Genomic DNA, 19,675 nt, shown 5'->3' with positions numbered 1-19,675 from the left:
CCAAGGACGCTACTAGCTAATACCATTACTACAGTAGGAGGTAACTTAATTCATTACATGCAATGGATGCTTTAGAGTCTGAAGGCTTAAGTCTACCGAGAACTGGGTGGAGACAGCTGCAAAAGTTTCTTGTCACACTTCAAATACCAGTGACCATGGCCTACAAGGTCCCTGTGACCTGCCACCCACCACACCTTGACTTCTGCAGGTCCATTTCCTACAACCCTTTTCCCAAGCACAAGACCTCTTCTCCCTATCTCAATCGTAGAGGTCTCATTGCTGCCTTAGAGCTTTTGCAGGAGTTGTTCCCACAGCCCTGAACCCCTGCCCAAGCCATCCAGAGCCTCCTTTTGTCAGTCTTTCAGGGCTCAGTTCAAAAGCCGCCAGCTCAAAGGGGCCCTCTCGGTCACCTTAATAAAATGCTGCCAATTCCTACTGTTTTATTCCCTTCACAACACTTATTTATCATGATCTGAAAGTACCTTTGCCCGTTCACTCAACTGTTGTGTGTCTCCCAAGTTAGCCCCACGGGGCAGAAACCTTTTCACAGGGAAGCAATCTGTAAAAATATGTTTAGAGAATCCATCATATATCTATTATGAGCCAGTCACTGGTTTAGGAGCTTTGCAATGAATCATTTTATCAACCCCAGCATTGTCCAACAGATATACAATGTAAGCCAAGGCCAGGCACAGTGACTCGTGTCTGTAATCCCAACAATTTGGGAGGCTGACGCAAGAACGACTCTTGAGGTCACCAGATCAGCCTGGACAACATAGAAAAACCCCGTTTCTACAAAAATGAAAAGGGGCCAGGGGTGGTGGCTCATGCCTGTAATCCCAGCAATCTGGGAGGCCAAGGCAGATGGATCACCTGAAGTCAGGAGTTTGAGACCAGCCTGACCAACATGGTGAAACCCCATCTTTACTAAACATACAAACATTAGCTGGGCATGGTGGCAAGCACCTGTAATCCCAGCTACTCAGGAGGCTGGGACAGGAGAATGGCTTGAACTCAGAAGGCAGAGGTTGCAGTGAGCCAAGATTGCACCATTGCACTCCAGCCTGGGTGACAAGAGCGAAACTCTGTCTCAAAAAAATTTTTAAATTCAAAATAGCTTTAAAAAATTAAAAGAAAGAAATATAATGTAAACTATTTTTTAAAAAATCCAAGCCTCTTGGATGCAAGCGATTCTCCTGCCTCAGCCTCCCAAGTAGCTCCAGGCGCCATTTAACAATCTTTAATTGTCTAATAATCAAATTAAAAGAAGTAAAAAGAAACAGATGAAATTAATATATTTTATTTAAAACAACATGTTCAGAGAATTATCATCCCAACATGTAATTGGTTAATAAAGATATGAATAGATGACAGATGGATGGATTGGGGTGTGCATGTGTGCACATGAACTCCTACTCTATACCTTTTCTGGGTTCTGAGAAGCTCAGCAGCTGCGTCGCTGTTTGGGGACTCAAGGGCTTACACTTCAAGACCCAGCCTCAATGCCCCAGACACTGCATCTTGGCTTTCCCTCCTTTTCTGTACCTGTCTCCATGTGATGCGCCCTTCACGGCCTGCACACAGAGAAGGGAGGGCTGTCCTCCCGAGAGGCCTCAAGGTGCCTATCAGTGCAGTGGCTCAAACAAAACAAGTGTGGCAAAAGGCCAGGAATGCCTCCCAGGGGCTGAGGCACCTCAGGGAGGTCTTAGCAGGAAGTGGATGGTAAAAAGAGAGCGTCCAGACCGGGAGCGGTGGCTCACGCCTGTAATCCCAACACTTCAGGAGGCCGAGGCGAGTGGATCACTTGAGGTCAGGAGTTCGAGACCAGCCTGACCAACACGGAGAAACCTTGTCTCTACTAAAAATACAAAATTAGCAGGGCGTGGTGGCCCATGCCTGTAATCCCAGCTACTCAGGAGGCTGAGGCAGGAGAATTGCTTGAACCCGGGAGCTGAGATTGCACCATTGCACTCTAGCCTGGGCAACAAGAGCGAAACTCCATCTCAAAAAAAAAAAGGGGGGGGGGCATCCAAAACCAGGACGCATGCACGCATTAGCCGCGACTGGAAGTGCACGAGGACAGAAGGCAAGCAGAAGTTGGGGCTGAGGTATTCCTGCTGAGAAGAGTGATGGATGCAGATTTTGAACCATTGAATCGGAAATGAAGTTGGAACTGAAAATTGACTTATACGCAAATAGTAAGAACTGTGAATTTGGGCCTCAAGGAGAGGAAATTTTATTACTAGGCAGGGTCTTCTTGGGAAGGCATCTGGACAAGGCTTCTTGGAAGTCCAGTAAGGTCTTGGGAGGCTTCACTGAGAAACTGAATACTGAGAATGAAATGCTGAGAAATGAACAGATGCCAAAGCAAAAATTGTTCCAAAAATTGTGCCGTGTTGTAAATGTTTACATTGAATAAATGAATTATACAAAAATATACTCAGGGCAATACAGTTGTGCAGATGATTGGATTTATAAGAAATAACGAGGTGACCTGTTAATGAGACACAATTTTTTTTGTTTTTGAGATGGTGTCTTGCTCTGTTGCCCATGCTGGAGTGTAGTGGCACAATCTTGGCTCACTGCAACCTCTGCCTCTTGGATTCAAGCGATTCTCCTGTCTCAGCCTCCCGAGTAGCTCCAAGCATGTGCCCCCAAGCCCAGCTAATTTTTGTGTTTTTAGTAGAGACAGGGTTTTGTCATGTTGGCCAGGGTGGTCTCAAACTCCTGACCTCAGGTGATCCGCCCACCTCGGCCTCACAAAGTGCTGGGATTACAGGTGGGAGCCACTGCACCCGGCCAACGAGAGACAGTTTTTAAGTTGCACAGCAAATGAGACTTCGTGGTCCCAATCCAGTTAGCCTACCTCTGTGACTCTCTGAAAAATCTCATTTCGAGATAACTTAAGGAGTGAAAATTGAAAGTCTTCCTAGTTTCTGCCCCTACTCGTGAGGAGCCCCAGATGTTCTGTTAGGAATTAGTAAGCAAGATGACCCTGAGAATAAGCCGCAAGAGGAATCTGTGATAATTGGATGTCCTGAGGGATGTTCTCATCAGATCAGCAGTGCTGGAGGAACAGCCAGGCTCCATCTCTGATGATACATTAGAAATGAGTGATGAGGGGTGCTCTGTTTGGGGAGTGAGGTTTGTCACAATGTGCGAGGGTTTCTGGCTAGAACAACAAATAAAGCAAGATTAGGTTGGATAATCAGACTGGCAAGGCCTCTTGGAGGAGGTGTCACTGCCACAGAGACCTAGATGAAGTGAGGGCGCAAGGGAAGAAGGGAATGAGTCATGCAGGCAGGGGGAGCATGGCCTTTTGAAGAGCCCTCAAGGAGGCTGGAATGGGGTGCGGAGGGCTGGAGCAAAGTGATCAAGATGGGAGGGGGAGGTAGGAGATGAGGCCCATAGTAAAATCTTTGGGGTTTGATTATGAAGTAATGGGAAATCATGGGAGGGTAGAGTGTAGAGAGTAGAGAGAGAGCATGAACTGATTTAACTTAAAAAGGGCTTTCGGGGATTCTGGGAAGGGACTGTGTATCTCATGGGTGATAGATGGGTAGGAGGGTAAATACAAAAGCGGTCATTTGTTGTAGGGGGCGCTAAGGAGCACTACCTCAGGTCATCAGCCTGCGAAGGAGACTCAGGTGCAGGCGAGGGTAATGAGGCACCTTTCCATGGGAGAGGCCTGGGGATTTTTGTTTATTTGGGTTGTCATTGATTTAGGAGAGGAGGACCCAGGAATGTTGTGGTCGGTTGGTCTGTTGGGTGTCAGAAAATGTAGTGGGAGATCTTAATGGGATGATAGTCATCAAGGGCGGGGTGCTGTGTTCATTTCTCAGGAGTATCTGAGGCCATTTCACCCTGTTGAAGTTCTCGGGCCGCCTCCACAGTGCCACCATTATTGAGGTTTGTAATCAAGTAAATCAGGCTCTCAGGAGGGACTGTGTTTAGGAGGTAACATGAAGAGCACCCCGTCAGCCGCCAGAATTCTCAGGCTTGTCCCTCACAGCTAAATGGCTTTGGACAGTTTGAAGTGAAGGTGTCTTTATTGTGGTTGCCTTAAAATATTATGTTAGGCTGGGCATGGTAGCTCACTCCTGTAATCCCAGCACTTCAGAAGACTGAGGCAGGAGGATGAGTTGAGCCCAGGAGTTCAGGACCAGCCTGGACAACATAGTGAGACCCCATCTCTACAAAAATTTTTAAAATTAGCCAGGCATGGTGGCATGCACTTGAAGTCCCAGCTACACAGAAGGCTGAGGCAGGAGGATTGCTTGAGCCCCGGAGGTCGAAGCTACAGTGAACTATGTTTGTGCCACTGCCCTCCAGCTTGAGTGACAGTGTGAGACCCAGTGTCAAAAATAAATAAAATAAAATATTATGCTATGAAGTATTTCAAATACACATAAAGATACGAGAAACTATATGAAGAAACTCCTGTGTACGCATTCCTTCTTTTTTTTTTTTTTTTTTTTTTTTTTTTGAGACAGCGTCTTGTTCCGTCGCCCAGGCTGGAGTTCAGATGCATGATCTCGGCTCTCAGCTCACTGCAACCTCCACCAGGTTCAAGTGATTCTCCCGCCTCAGCCTCCCAAGTAGCTGATATTACAGGCGCCTGCCACCATGCCCAGCTAATTTTTGCATTTTTAGTGGAGACAGTGTTTCACCATGTTGCCCAGGCTGGTCTTGAACTCCTGGCTTCAAGCGATCCACCCATCTTGGCCTCCCAAAGTGCTGAGATTACAGACATGAGCCACCGTGCCCAGCCTAGACATCCACTCTTTTATTCATGGTTTCCAGCGTGGAGCTATTCCAGGCACTGCTTCTGTGAAAATCCTTCCACTGCCTCTTTGCATATATATGCAAGAATTTCTCTCTAGTGTATCCCTAGGGCGGTCATCGCTGGGGTGTACCATCCGTGACTCTACTGCTGTCTTGGTTTTGGCATTCGGGAATCTGATGAGAAACTTCAGTGACAGACAGTTAAACCCAACCATGCTTTGCCCCTTTGCGTTTTATTTTCCTTTCTGTAAAGTGCGCATGATAACAATGGCTCCTTCATAAAGTCGTGAGAGTTAAATGAGACCGTAAGTATCATACACACCGTAGGCGCTCAATACCTGGGAGCTTTTTTTTTTTTTTTTTTTTTTTTTGGACGGAGTCTGTCTCTGTCGCCCAGGCTGGAGGGCAGTGGCATGATCTCGGCTCACTACAACTTCTACCTCCTGGGTTCAAGCGATTCTCCTGCCTCAGCCTTCCGAGTAGCTGGGATTACAGGCTCCTGCCACCACGCCCAGCTAATTTTTTGTATTTTTAGTAGACACAAGGTTTCACTGTGTTGGCCAGGCTGGTCTCAAACACCTGAGCTCGTGATCCACCCGCTTCAGCCTCCCAAAATGCTGGGATTACAGGCATGAGCCACCATGCCCGGCCCCCTCTGCCCCCTGTTTTTTTTTTTTTTTTTTTTTTGTAAGCCAAGGTCTGGTTCAGGCTGGAGTGCAGTGTTGCCATCTTAGCTCTCTGTAGCCTTGAACTCCTTGGGCTAAGTGATCTTCTCACCTCAACCTCCCAAGTAGCTGGGGCTACAAACATGCACCACCATGCCTGGCTAATTTTTTAATGATTTTTTGGAGAAACAGGGGTCTCAGTATCTTGCTGAGTCTGGTCTTGAACTCTTGGCCTCAAATGATCCACCTGCCTTGGCCTCCTGAAGCACTAGGATTATGGATGTGAACCACTGCACCCAGCCAACATAAGAAACTAAAATAGTTAAAAATTCTAGGGCTCTGAAGTCTAACAGAACCTGAGTTGAAAGCCTGGCTCTGCTCTTTCTTCTCTGGGCGCTCTTGGGAAAGTCGCTTCATCTTTATGGGCCTCAGTTTCCTCATCTGTCCGAAGAGAGCAAGTGAATATAGTTGCAAATATCATTTCTCTAAGTATGACTCTATCGAGTCATTATCTAAGTGGAGTTTTATAGCATAATAGTAACAGCTACCTTTTATTAACATGAAAAAAGCGAGGCTACCATTTACTGAGGTTTTCTTAACCCCTGTGAAGTATTGCTATTATTCCCACTTTACAAATGATGAAACTCTGGCCCTGACAGAGTAGCCACCCAGAGGACACATAGCTAGTAAAGTGGTAGGAACAGAATTTGAAATCAGGTCTGACTGATTTTATAACTCATATTCTAACCGCTAAGTTGTACTACCTTAAATGCCTACAGCGGATCCTTAGCAGTGGTTTCCAAACGTTTTTTAAGGAATGAAAGCATTTTTTTTCCCAAGCAAAGTCTTAAATGAAACCATAGGTTATAAAGCAAGTGAAGGCCAAATTACGCCAGTTAAAGCAGGGGTAAAGTAGGTACGGGTTCAATCCTGGCTCTGCCAGGTCCTGACTGTGTGAGCTTGAACAGATTACGGTTATGGATCCCTTAATGATGGAGATACATTTTGAGAAGTGAAGAACCGCAGAGTGCGCTTACACAAACCTATACAGCATCGCCTACTCCACACCTAGGTTGTGCGGTATAGCTTATGGCTCCCAGGCTACAAACCTGCCCAGAATGTCACTGGTCTGAATGCCGCAGGCGACTGTAACACAATAAGCATTTGTGTTTCTAAACATAGAAAAGGTACGGTACAAATATGATATAATCTTTTGGGACCACTGTCGTTTATGCAGTCTGTTGTTGACCGAAACGTCATTATACAGAGCATGACTGTGCTTATCTCTCAGAGATTCAATTTCTTTGTTTGTAAGATGGAGATAATGATGACAACCTAATAGGTTTGTTTTGCGCATCAACTTAGATAATATATGCAAAGCACTTGGCATAAAGCCTGGCGCGTGATAAGAACCAAATAAAAATGACTGCTATTGAATTGTGGCTGTGGTTGTTACAACCTTCGGGACTGTCTTTACTGACCACAGGATTGAGTGGAAAATTTTCAGTCCCCCATCATCTGACCTAACCTGCATTTCCAGGCCTCCACGCCTACAGGATAGCCAGGCTGAATGACAGCGTTCCCAGTCCAGAATCCCGCACTACCAGTTCTTCATGCTCTGCCCACTGGAGGGCCCTCGTCCCCCCTCCCTCCTCTAAAAGCATATTCCTGAAATTTTTTGAATATTTTAAGAAACTGTTACTGTAGAATATTTCAAAATATGCAAATATGAAAAGCTAATATAATGAACCTCGTGTTTTATTAGATAATTACCGACCTTATTTCCTGTGTATCCCACACTGTTCCCCCCATTGGATTATTTTGAAGCAAATCCTAAAGAGTTTATTACTTCAAACATAAGTTCATCATTATGTATCTGTAAGGTAAAGACTCTTTTTTAACATAACTACAATAACATTTTCACATCTAAAAATATAATTTCTTTTTATTTATTTTTTGATTGTTTCTTTTTTAAATTATTTTTTTAGAGACGGAATCTCACTATGTTGCCCAGGCTGGTCTTGAACTCTTGGACTCAAGCAATCCACCCACCTCGGCCTCCCAAATCAAAGTGCTGAGATTACAGGCGTGAGCCGCCATGCCCAGACCAAAGGTGATAATTTCTTATTACCAATATGTCCGTGTTCAGGTTTCCTTCATCGTCTCCTAAATCTTTTTCTCTCCCAGTTGGTTTGTTCAACTTAGGATATAGACAAGATTCATATGTTGCATTTAAGTGATGTATCCCTTCAATGAACTTTTTATTTTTTTTAAGACAGAGTCTCATTCTGTCACCCAGGCTGGCATGCAGTGGCACAATCTTGGCTCACTGCAACCTCCGCCTCCTGGGTTCAAGACATTCTCCTGCCTCAGCCTCCCAAATAGCTGGGAATAACAGGCATGCACCCCCAAGCCCGACTAATTTTTGTATTTTTAGTAGAGGCAGGGCTGCACCATGTAGGCCAAGCTGGCCTTGAACTCTTGACCTCAGGTGATCCACCACCCCTCAGCCTCCCAAAGTGCTGGGAATACAGGTGTGAGCCATCATGCCCGGCCCCCTCAATTTTATCCTTTTCCCCCTTTCTCTTTTTTTCTATGGTGGTGTTTTTTGTTGGTGGTGGTGGTTTTTTTTTTTTTTTTTTTTTTTTTTTTGGACGATGTTTCGCTCTTGTCACCCAGGCTGGAATGCAATGGCGCAATCTCGGCTCACTGCAACCTCCGCCTCCCGGGTTCAAGCAATTCTCCTGCCTTAGCAGCCTCCCCAGTAGCTGGGATTACAGGAATATGCCTGGCTAATTTTGTATTTTTAGTAGAGACAGGGTTTCCCCGTGTTGGTCAGGCTGGTCTCGAACTCCTGATCTCAGGTGATCTGCCCACCTCAGCCTCCCAAAGTGCTGGGATTACAGGCGTGAGCCACCGCGCCCAACTTTTCTACAGTGTTTTTGTTGAAGAAACTGGGTTATCAGTTTTCTAGAATTTCTCATAGGAAATGCCAAGGGTGGGAGTAGTTATTAATGTCTTTCCTATAGAATCCTTTACTGTGTTCCTCTGTGCCTTTTCATCCCCCTGCAAACTGGTAGTTAGATCTAGAGTCTAGAGTTTTAATCAGGTTTGGAGTTGAGTTTTGGCAAGAATGCTTCCTATGTGGGGCCGTGTGCTTTCTGTTGCGTCAGGTCTGCAGAAGCTTGTCTCTTCTCTCTCTGGGTGTTGGATAGATTCATGGGTTCACAGGTTGTGAGCCTGATCCACCACCATAAAGTTCCCATCAGCATTTCACCTGCCAGGTTTTTCAGTCGTTAATGTGAAGGGGATTAGCATGTGCCACTCCAAAGTATGCTGCTTTAGCATAAGGATTATTTTGAGCTAAAGGCAATTAAGAAGCAGCAGACAGAAGAGGAACTCTCTGTCGTCTCCCTGTCTGCCTAAAGCAGGGCATACATTTCCCATCAAGTAGAGAAGATAACTCAACACTGGAGACTTGAATCTGCATAAGCAAATCTTGCTAAATAACCTTTATCTTCCATTAATTTCCCCTGTATATTTTACTTACCTTCCAACAATTTACCTCACCTGGATGTCCAAATCCCTTTTTTATTGTTTTGTCATTTTTGCACAATTTTTTTTTTTTTTTAAGACAGAGTCTCACTCTGTTGCCCATGCTGGAGTACAGTGGTGTGATCCGGGCTCACTGCAGCCTCCGCCTCCTGGATTCAAGGCATTTTTGTACCTCAGGTCCTGGGTAATTGGGATTACAGGTGTGCACCACCATGCCTGGCTAATTCTTTTGTATTTTTAGTAGAGATGGGGTTTCACCATGTTGGCCAGGCTGATCTCAAACTCCTGACCTCAAGTGATCCACTTTCCTCGGCCTCCCAAAGTGCTGGGATTACAGGCAGCAGCCACCATGCCCAGCTTACTTTTCCACAATTTATCACCCTTTGTTAAAACAGTATATGAGCCTCAAGCCTGGCCACTTCTTTAGGTTTTCACTTCTTTTCTGTGAAGCTCCTGGATGCATGCATAATAAACCTTTTCTCCTGCTAATCTCTCTTTTGTTTGTTAATTTTTTTTTTTTTTAAGATGGAGTCTCACTCTGTCACCCAGGCTGGAGTACAGTGGTGCGATCTTGGCTCACTGCTACCTCTGCCTCCCAGGTTCAAGCGATTCTCCTGTCTCAGCCTCCTGAGTAGCTGGGACTACACAGGCATGTGCCATGATGCCCAGCTAATTTTTGTATTTTTAGTAGAGATGGGGTTTCTCAGATAAAGGGGGAAAAGGATAAAATTGAGGGGCCGGGCATGATGGCTCACACCTGTATTCCCAGCACTTTGGGATGCTGGGGGGGGTGGATCACCTGAGGTCAAGAGTTCAAGGCCAGCTTGGCCTACATGGTGCAGCCCTGCCTCTACCAAAAATACAAAAATTAGTCGGGCTTGGAGGTGCATGCCTGTTATTCCCAGCTATTTGGGAGGCTGAGGCAGGAGAATGTCTTGAACCCAGGAGGCGGAGGTTGCAGTGAGCCAAGATTGTGCCACTGCATGCCAGCCTGGGTGACAGAATGAGACTCTGTCTTAAAAAAAATAAAAAGTTCATTGAAGGGATACATCACTTAAATGCAACATATGAATCTTGTCTATATCCTAAGTTGAAATCCTCTGTTGGTCTGGATGGTCTCGAACTCCTGACCTCAGGCCATCCACCTCCTCGGCCTCCCAAAGTGCTGGGATTGCAGGCGTGAGTCACTGCACGTGGCTCCTTTTGTTAATTGAATTAGCCTGCCACAGCCACTGAACCTAAGACAGTATAAAAAATGTTTTTTTTTCCTTCCCTACAGATGCTAGCCTACATTCATTATTTTATTAAATTTTGAAAAATGAAAATATTCTATTATTTCTTTTGCATTTATTAGCTTCAAATTCTTGTATAAAGAAAAATTTTGCCAGCAGGGCATGGTGGCTCATGCCTGTAATTTCAACACTTTGGAAAGCCAAGGACAGAGGATCACTTGAAGTCAGGAGTTCAAGACCACCCTGGACAACATAGCAAGACACCCATCCTACAAAAAATTTAAAAATTTACCAGGTGTGGTGGCTTGTGCCTGTAGTTCCAACTACTCAGGAGGCTGAGGCAGGAGGATCTCTTGAGCCAGGGAGGTGAAGGCTGCCTCCAGCCAAGATTATGCCACTGCACTCCAGCCTGGGTAAAAGAGCAAGACCCTGTCTCAAAAAAAAAAAAAAAAAAAAAAAGAGAGAGAGAGAAACTGTTTACCCTGAAGTATAGTTCATAGAGGAAAGTGAGGATGAGTCCTTGATTCATTTCCTTTATTTACCAGTTTTTAAAATGAGTTGATTCCCAGCAGCCTTCTAAGGTAATCAGTGAGTTTGGCTTTGGTTTTTAGTCCCTTTATGTCCTGGCTGAGTATGACAGGGACTTTTTTTTTTTTTTTAAGTTCATTTATGAATGCCAGACTCAAAGTTACTTTCCCTAGTTTTCTTACCCTGCTGCAAAACTATCTCCTCCCTTCTGTCAGATTTAAACATATCGTTCTAAGGTATCTAGTGCCTTCTCCCTGTGTGCTTCCTTTGTTGTAAACATCAACTGAATCATAACTCCTTGAAGGTCTTCTGCATAGCACTCAACATCATGCCTAAGGCCGTGCTTCTCAAACGTTATTCCACATGTCAATCATCCTGGGGCAAGGGTCTTGTTAAAATTCTGATTCATTAGCTCTGGATGAGCAGAGCTTCTGTATTTCTAGCAAGCAAGCACCAAGTGACGCTGATGCTGCTGGCTCGGGGACCACACTCTGAATAGCAAAAGGGTGTGGTAAATGTGAGAAATCAGTTTCATTCACTCAGTTAAGAGGCACCTACTCTGGGTCAGTGCATAGACTAGGCCCTACCACTTTACAATGCAAAGTGTTTTTTGGTGTTTGTTTGCTTTACTAGAGAGTTTTGATTTTCAATTTATTCTTTTAAATATGTAATTTGCACATGGTAAAATATTTTTGTTCATAAAATCCAAAGGGGTACACAGTGAAAGTATCTAACTCTCCAAAAGTGATCACTGTTACTTCTCAAGTTTTTTTCCAGATAATAGCAGATAATATGCAGATAATAGCATATATTTGTACCATATCTTTATTTTAACCACGTGGCAGCATAATGATGTGCCACTTTCTTTTTTCATTTTACTCTATCTTGGAGATTGTTTCATAGCTCAGTGTGTATCTCTAGGTCCTGTTGAACAGGTGGTATGGTGTCCATACAAGATGCATTTGTTGGCCAGGCACAGTGGTTCACACCTGTAATCCCTGCACTTTTGGAAGGCCAATGCAGGTGGATCACCTGAGGTCAGGAGTTCAAGACCAGCCTGGCCCATGTGGCAAAACCCCATCTCTACTAAAAATACAAAAACTAGCCAGACATGGTGGCGGGCACCCATGTAGAAGATGTAATCCCATCTTCTTGGGAGGCTGAGGCAGGAGAATCGTTTGAACCTGGGAAGCAGAGGTTGCAGTGAGCCGAGACTGTACCACTGCACTCCAACCTGAGCAACAGAGTGAGACTCCATCTCAAAAAAAAGGAAAAAAAAAATGTATTTGTTGTTGTTTTTATAAAGTATAAAATAAAGAGTGACTACTCCCTGGCTTCTTCCTCATCCTGCACAGGTCATCCTCAGGGAGCACAGGTGCTGTGTCTGCCATTCTTTGAATTCTCTGAATGGCCTGACCCATGTTTGTGCATTTTGTCAATTTCACATGATCTAGCATACATCTGTCACTCACGTGTACAGCTTGTGTTCACTTCACTTTGTCTTTTTCTTTTTGGTTCAGATTGCAGTCTCTCCAATTGTTTCTTGACTCTGTATTCTGTCAGCACTTGCAAATTGGTCTAGTGTTCTCTGGCTTTAATCATATGTTATTGTTATTGTGGAATACAACACATGTAAGTGTATATAAAGTGTACGTATTTAAAGAAGAAATGAAACATGATGTAGAGGTGGCTTCTTTCACCCTGCCTTATCTCCTGTGTGCCACTCTCCTATCACATGGGATCTCTCCGTCTAAGGGGCAACTACTATCCTGATTCTGGGTTAATCTTAAGTTCTGTGACTTTCCTTTTTGAAGTGGTTCTCAGGCTTTAGTGAATCAGACTTGCTTAGAGAGCTTGTTAAAACACAGATTGCTGAGCCCCACCACTGGTTTCGCATTTACTAGATCTGGAGTGGGGCCCAAGAATTTGCATTTCTTTTCAGTTCCCAGGGGATCCTAGTGCTGCCAGCCTGGGGACCACACTTTGAGAACTACTGTCTTATCTCAGAGATACTCTTAACTTGTGTATCATGACTCCTAGTTCCCTGGGGATGCTTTACTCCTCCCCTAAAACCTAGTCACTAGAAGGGTGTCCCTTAAGCCCCTCCCCCTTCTTCCTGTACTCCCTTTCCTATCACCTGGTTTGTGAGTACACAATGTTCACTACGTATTTCTTTTCTTTTTTTTTTTTTTTAGACGCAGTCTTGCTCTGTCGCCCAGGCTGGAGTGCAGTGGCTGGATCTCGGCTCACTGCAAGTTCCGCCTCCCGGGTTTATGCCATTCTCCTGCCTCAGCCTCCCGAGTAGCTGGGACTACAGGCACCCGCCACCTCGCCCGGCTAGTTTTTTTGTATTTTTTAGTAGAGACGAGGTTTCACCGTGTTAGCCAGGATGGTCTCGATTTCCTGACCTTGTGATCCGCCTGTCTCGGCCTCCCAAAGTGCTGGGATTACAGGCTTGAGCCACCGCACCCGGCCAATCTTCACTAAGTATTTCATTTGATTGTGGCATTTCACCAGTATCCATAGTTTTCTCTGTTGGTCATCCCAATTATAGCTTTCCTCTCCTTTGTGTGTATTGGAAGGAAGAGCATAAGCAACATTTTTTTTTTTTTTTTTTTTTTTTTTTGACAGAGTCTTGCTCTGTCATCCAGGCTGGAGTATAGTGGCGCAATTTTGGCTCACTGCAACCTCCGTCTCCTGGGTTCAAGCAATTCTCGTGCCTTAGCCTCCTGAGTAGCTGAGATTACAGACATACACCACCACACCCGGCTCATTTTTGTATTTTTAGTAGAGATGGGGTTTCATCATGTTGGCCAGGCTGGTCTCGAACTCCTGACCTCATGTGATCCGCCCACCTAATTTTGTGTTTTTAGTAGAGACGGGGTTTCGCCATATTGCCCAGGCTGGTCTCGAACTCCTGACCTTAAGTGATACACCCGGCTCAGCCTCCCAAGTGCTGGGATTACAAGTGTGAGCCACCGTGCCCGGCCAGGAACATTTACATGTCTTATTCACCTGGTCTGTAAGCGCCTTGAAAGTAGGAACCAAGTTTAATTTCCCTTGTAGTGCACTTCCTCAATTAAACTGCAGTTCACGGTTTACAAACTCAGTTGCTTATAAAGGCCAAAGGCAATGTAAACAAGTGAAGCTTGCCAAGTAGAAACTTCCCTGGAAGCCATGTCCTATGTAAAGAGGGCAGCTGCTACTTGGCTTTAAGTCAGTCACAGGTCCACTGTTCTCTAATTTTCCCCATTTTCAAGAAAAACCAGAAATAATTCCAACTAGTTTAGTATTTTAAGTACACAAATTGGGTCATAGAAAAATACATCTACAGGAAACAAAACTAAATCTATTTCATGTTTCAAGATCGTTGCAGTGGGTGGGTGGGTGGATGGATGGATGGATGGATGGATGGATGGATGGATGGATGGATGGGTGGGTGGATGGGTGAATGAATGGGTGGATGAGTGGATGGGTAGATGGATGAATGGGTAGATAGGGGAGTGGGTGAGTGGATGGATGGATGGGTGGATGGACGGATGGATGGATGGATGGGTGGATGGGTGGATGGATGGATGAATGGGTAGATGAATGGATGGGTGAGTGAATGAGTGAATCTGGATCATTGTGGCAGCTCTCTGGTTGAAACAGGGGGAGTAGCAATACGTTATCTACTATATGCCTGGCTGTGTGCAAGGGGCTTTATATACTTATCTCATTTGACCTTCATAACAACACCACAGGGTGGTTATCATTCTTATTTATTTCCATACTCATTTCACGGATAAAGAAACAGAGGCTTAGAAAGAAACTCAGGGTCACACTGCTACTTTTCTTTATTTAGAGCCTACCTAATTCCAAAAAAGGATTTCAGATGGGCTCATGTGATTTAAGCTGGGTCCTGAACCTTGGATTTCAGATAGCTCTGTTACACAAAATCGCACTACAAAGGGAATCAGGTTTTCCGAAGGTAGGTAGGGGGAGAATGCCAACAGTTCAGGGAGTAGGTTTGATCTGTGAAAGGAAAATAAAAATTTGGGACCCTAATTCACTCTATCGAAAGGCAAAAAGATCAGCTGAAAGCTGAGACATGCCAGAAGCTGCCTTTCCTTTTGTTCCTAAACAGATAGCTACAGGTGAAAGGTTAACTATCTCAACAGATAGCTACTCTATGTTCACCATATCTTATGTAAAGTGCTGGATTTACTGAGCATGAGACAAATATATAATGGACTATTCCCCTACCTGCTCCTTTTCTCTTATAATATGTGGATTCAATAATGTGACCATAGCCTCCCTCTTTCCCCGCTTTTCCCCTTTAAATACTGAAGCTTTCAAAATCATCTTTGGAGAAAGGCACAGACCACAGACTGTTCCTCTGATTCTGTATTTTTTCTCCCGGGCATTGTCCTTAACCTTGACAAAATAAACTTCTAAATTGATTGAGACCTGTCTCAGATACTTTTTGGGTTACAAACTGGCAGCCAACGAATGGCCTCTGAGTGGAGGTGACCCTGACCTCTGACAAATCCATCAGTGCTTGGCACTAGTTTGAGCTGTCTTTATTGCTCAAACCAACAGGACAGTTTTCTGGGTCCAGGAGCTCCCCCTCAAGAGAATGAGACCTGTCTCAGTTACTTTTTGGTTTAGAAATTTCTTGAGCATCTTACTAAGCAAGTCATAGCTTCATGCTCCTCAAGGATCCCAGTCAACACTAAGGAGCTAAGACACAAGGAGGTCTCTTGCCATCTTGGTGTGTCCTTTCTATTTCCTCCTGTCTCCCTACTTACTCTCCTCGTGGAAGTCAAGATTTCTACCTACCAACCTTGGGGCCCATTCCATCTTAACTCCTTTGTAAAGCCCAGTAGGAGGACAGAGACACAGATACAGGAGCTGTTGGATGGAAAACATTTTATTGGCGTTCCTGAGCCAGGAAAGGGTTATGGTAGGTTGAGAATCAGCGCTCACGCTCGCCCCCTCTCCCAGTGGAAGTCATGGTCACTGGGCATCAGGAGTTGCGCTCCTCAGTCCTTTCAGCTGGAGGGAGAGGGGTCAGGGTTAGACGGGGAACCCCTGGGTGCCCAGTATAGGATGGCACGGATGGAAAGGAATTTCTGCCTCAATGTGAGTTCCCGTTCTCCTCTATATGTAGTAGTTAAGATCTCCCTTCAGTTCGGTGAGAAGGTTGATCCTCCTTTCCCTGTCCCCACTCTCTCTCTCTCATATCCTCTGCTTCTTCCCTTACCCCCAATATCCTCCTAATGCCCGCACCTCTTACCTTAGGAAAGGCATCCCAGTTGAGGAAAGGAAGTTTCCTTTTGATAGACTAAAAGAAAGAAAGAGAAAGAGAGTGATGTGTTGCAGGTCAGCCGGGCATGGATCAGTAAGCATTCCCTTAATGAACTCCCACAGTAACCATAGTAACAATAATGTTATTATTTTGTCATTACTTTATCAAGAGCTAATATTTCCTGAGGACTTATTCTGTGTCTGCCTTGCACGGGATGCTCCACAAGCATGATTTCAGTGGGTTTTTACAGCAACCTTTTGTGGTGGGATTGTCATCCCCACATCACAGAGGAAGCTGAGGCCAAGGGAGCTGAAGGCATTCGCATGAAGCCACGTGCGAAGTCAGTGCAGTCAGGAGACGTGGACCCCAGCTCTGTCACTGACTTTGCCTTCTAAGTGTGGGTGAGCCTCAGTTTTTCCATAGAGGATGAGGGGATTCAAATAAAATCTTGACCGATTAGCCTCTTCCTCTTCTGCAATTGTCTTTGGGGCTCTGCTCCTCCACCATCATCTTAGGAAAACATGGGTAGCCAGGACAGGTGCAGGGGGAAGCTTTCTTCGGTCGACAGCCCATTGTACAGCATCCAGGCAGGGCAGTCACTCCCTCCCGGAGCTTACGAACCAATCCGTACATTTAAAGCCAAAATGTGCTGCCACGACCCTGGGATGACTGCAGACACCCGAGGAAGGCAAGGGGTGCCCGAGCACTCACCTCAAAGAGGGCATGCCAGTTCAGGAACTCATCAGCCTTAAAAGCCTGTGGAGGAAGAGGGACAGCAGAAGCAGGTCAGCTCCAGGGGAGGCCAGAGCTTAGCCCCCAGCCCTCTGGAGAAGGTGAAGGAACCGTGGCAGCTTTGCAAGCTCTCTACCAAGGCGTTTATCCCCTCTGTAATGAGGGTATTCACGGGGGCAGCACCAGAGAAGCGTACTCACAGATCGCAACTTGTCGATGTTCAGGAACGGGGTGTTAAAGGCCTAGGCGGAAAAGCAGGATGTTAGGAAAGTTGCTAAGAAGCACAAAGAGAGAAAGGACAGACTCATGGCTGGAGGGCCGGGGAAAACAGACGGCTTACCTCAGGTCGTGACGCATAATTCTCAATGGTGCTTTCCTCCTAGAAAGGGAGAGGGAGGAAAAGAGGCAGGTGGTCACGTGACGCCAGGGCCCTCACCCACATCCCTGTCTGCCAGCTCTACCTTCATCCACAGGCCAGTCCCCGAAAGAACGCAGCCTGTTCTCCACCACGGTCTCCATTCCCGTTGCGCACATGGTTGGTGGATGTGCAGGGTGAGGGGGGGGAATTGGAGAATGGTACATGTAAGCAGTGTCATGATTGGCAGCAGGCAGAAAGCCTGGAGCCGAGCATTCCTCTCGGGAAAAACTAGCTAGTGCTGTCCTGCAGTTAACTTAATTCTAAGAGGTGGGGTCTTCTGGAGACACCCATGCTCAGTCCACACAGCTGGGTGGGAAAGATTCGCGTGCAGGTGGGAACCCAGCTGCTGAGGTGAACCGCCTGCCTCTCACTGATCGAGGTTGCTTTGCTTGTGGTTTTATTGCCACTATTGTTGGAGGCTCCATTACCCCCCTCCATGGGGACCCCACACCAGGCCTGAGTGTGCCCCATCGTGTCCTCCCCAGGACAGAGCCAAACTCGGAGCCCGCAAGCTGGATCCAGATGCTCAGATCTCATAAAAATTTGGCTCATTTGTTTTCTGGTTTGAATTAGACAGTTTAAACTAGTAAGAATTCATAAATTCATCCAGATTTCTAGTTTCCCCTAAAAATTTTAAAATTCTAGGCACGTCTTCCCACTCCATGGTGTCAGGTAGTGTGAAAGCTGCCCTTTCAGACTGGGGAAGTCAGTCCCCCTTCACCTGAGGCCCCGACAGCCCCCCAGCTCAGTGACACCACTGGCTCGGTCGTCAGCCGCTGGGCCTGTGCTCCTGTCTTAGACTTTTAAATCCAGAGCAGGCATCAGGATTCCTCTCTGGCTGAGGACTGGATGGTAAAGATTCTCACCGTGGTCTGCGCTCCAGAGACAGTGAGGAGCCACCCGTCACCTGGGCACCGCTCACAGGGGCACAAATAAAGCAAAGAGGGGCTAAGCAGGGGTGTCTCCAGAACACCCCAGCCCCACTCCTCCTAGAGTTAAGTCAGCTGCACTTAACTCTAGATTTAAAACTAAACTAGCTAGTTTTTCGCTTTGCTCCACCCTCTCCACCTGCTGTCCATGTGGACGCAGGCCTGGGTTTGGAGCTGCTCTGTCTCACATTGCCATTCTCCAGTTCCCCCTCTTCCCCCGCACGTCCCCAGGCATGTGTGCAGCTGGAACAGAATGGGTGAACACTCTGAGGGCCCACGGTGGAGATGGTCTGAACCCAGACCACCCACTCAGTCCTGTCTCCTCCCAGGGTTCAGTACACGAGCCTCCCCCACACACTTCACCATCCCTTCCAGAAAGAGGAGCATCTCTGTCCCAGATGTCTCCCCAGGGATGCTCTGTTCCCTCCTCCCTTCGTCAGAGCCCCAGCTTCTTCAGCCCCCACCAGAATCCAAAACTAAGAGCCATCTAGCCAGGAATGGACAGAAGGTAGAGAGATGGAGGGGTAGGTGGGTAACATGTATAAGAATAAAAATGCAAGTGACGTGCTCACCTCAGGACCACCCAGGGTGGCTCCCTGGGCAGCATGGAGCACCAGGAGGGACAGAAGCACCACGGCAGGAAGGACCGGGATCTTCATGGCATCAAGTTTGGGGTGCTCTGAGGCGGGGCCTCAGTGCTTGCTCTTTATATTCCCAAGGAGGCAGATGAGCACAGAAATGGGGTCCCCACCCCACTGACTCATCCTCAGAGCCTGTCGCCCACCCCCGGGGCTTTGGGAGGGGGAGGCATGGACTGTTCCTCATTTGCCTTGGATTTCTCAATTCGCATTCTGCCCCAGGCACGTGGAAGGTGAGACTGCAATGGGTCTCTTCATGCAGATGGGGCTGGGACAGAGACAGGTTGGACCTGTCCCTCCGAGGGATTGGCAGTGGTACCCAAGCAACCTCTCCTTTTGTCTTTGTCTCTTTTCCTTATATCCCTATTCCTCTCTTAGAATTCAGGGTTTTTTTTTTTTTTTTTTTTCTTTTTTTTTTTTTTTTTTCAAAGACAGGCTCTCACTTGTTGCCCAGACTGGAGTAGAGTGAGGTGATCGTGGCTCACTGCAGCCTTGACCTCCCAGGCTCAAGCAATCCTCCCACCTCAGCCTCCCTAGTAGCTGGGACTAGAGGCACGCATCACCTCACCCAGTTAATTTTTTATTTTCTTGTAGAGACGTTGGAGTTTTTTTTTTAATTTTCTTGTAGAGATGAAGATGTCTCGCCATGTTGCCCAAGCTGGCCTCAAACTCCTGGACTCAAGTGACCCGCCTGCCTTGACCTCCCAAAGTGCTGGGATTATAGGTATGAGACCGTGCTCCACACTAATTCAGGCCGTTTTTTCACCCTACCAAAAATATGTAAATTCTTTAGCTTGGCAGTGAAGGCGGTCCATGCTCTGAACTCAACCCACCTTTATAACTTCTTCCATTACTCTCTTTGTACATACCTCACATTCTGACCAAATTGGACTCCTTACCAAC

The 19,675-nt window shown here is 46.2% G+C and overlaps 1 protein-coding gene across 2 annotated transcripts; it reads right to left on the bottom strand.

Moving 5' to 3' along the window:
- Nucleotides 1-15,659: 15,659 nt before the first annotated feature.
- Nucleotides 15,660-18,882, bottom strand: KRTDAP (keratinocyte differentiation associated protein). Of its 2 annotated transcripts, XM_023196916.1 has the most exons (6): nucleotides 18,707-18,882; nucleotides 17,128-17,166; nucleotides 16,988-17,029; nucleotides 16,767-16,811; nucleotides 16,044-16,091; nucleotides 15,660-15,802 (listed from the first exon to the last, which is right to left on the bottom strand). In XM_023196916.1, exons 1-6 carry the CDS (start codon nucleotides 18,791-18,793, stop codon nucleotides 15,764-15,766), a joined length of 300 nt encoding a protein of 99 aa, XP_023052684.1. In that variant the 5' UTR covers nucleotides 18,794-18,882; the 3' UTR covers nucleotides 15,660-15,763. The 2 variants fall into 2 exon arrangements, with proteins under 2 accessions (XP_023052684.1, XP_023052685.1); XM_023196917.2 differs by lacking the exon at nucleotides 16,988-17,029 and having other exon boundaries at nucleotides 18,707-18,809.
- Nucleotides 18,883-19,675: the final 793 nt, after the last annotated feature.

The sequence above is a fragment of the Piliocolobus tephrosceles genome, chromosome 21, assembly GCF_002776525.5.
Source record: "Piliocolobus tephrosceles isolate RC106 chromosome 21, ASM277652v3, whole genome shotgun sequence".
Taxonomy (NCBI): domain Eukaryota; kingdom Metazoa; phylum Chordata; class Mammalia; order Primates; family Cercopithecidae; genus Piliocolobus; species Piliocolobus tephrosceles.
This window is presented reverse-complemented; position numbering and strand designations above follow the sequence as displayed.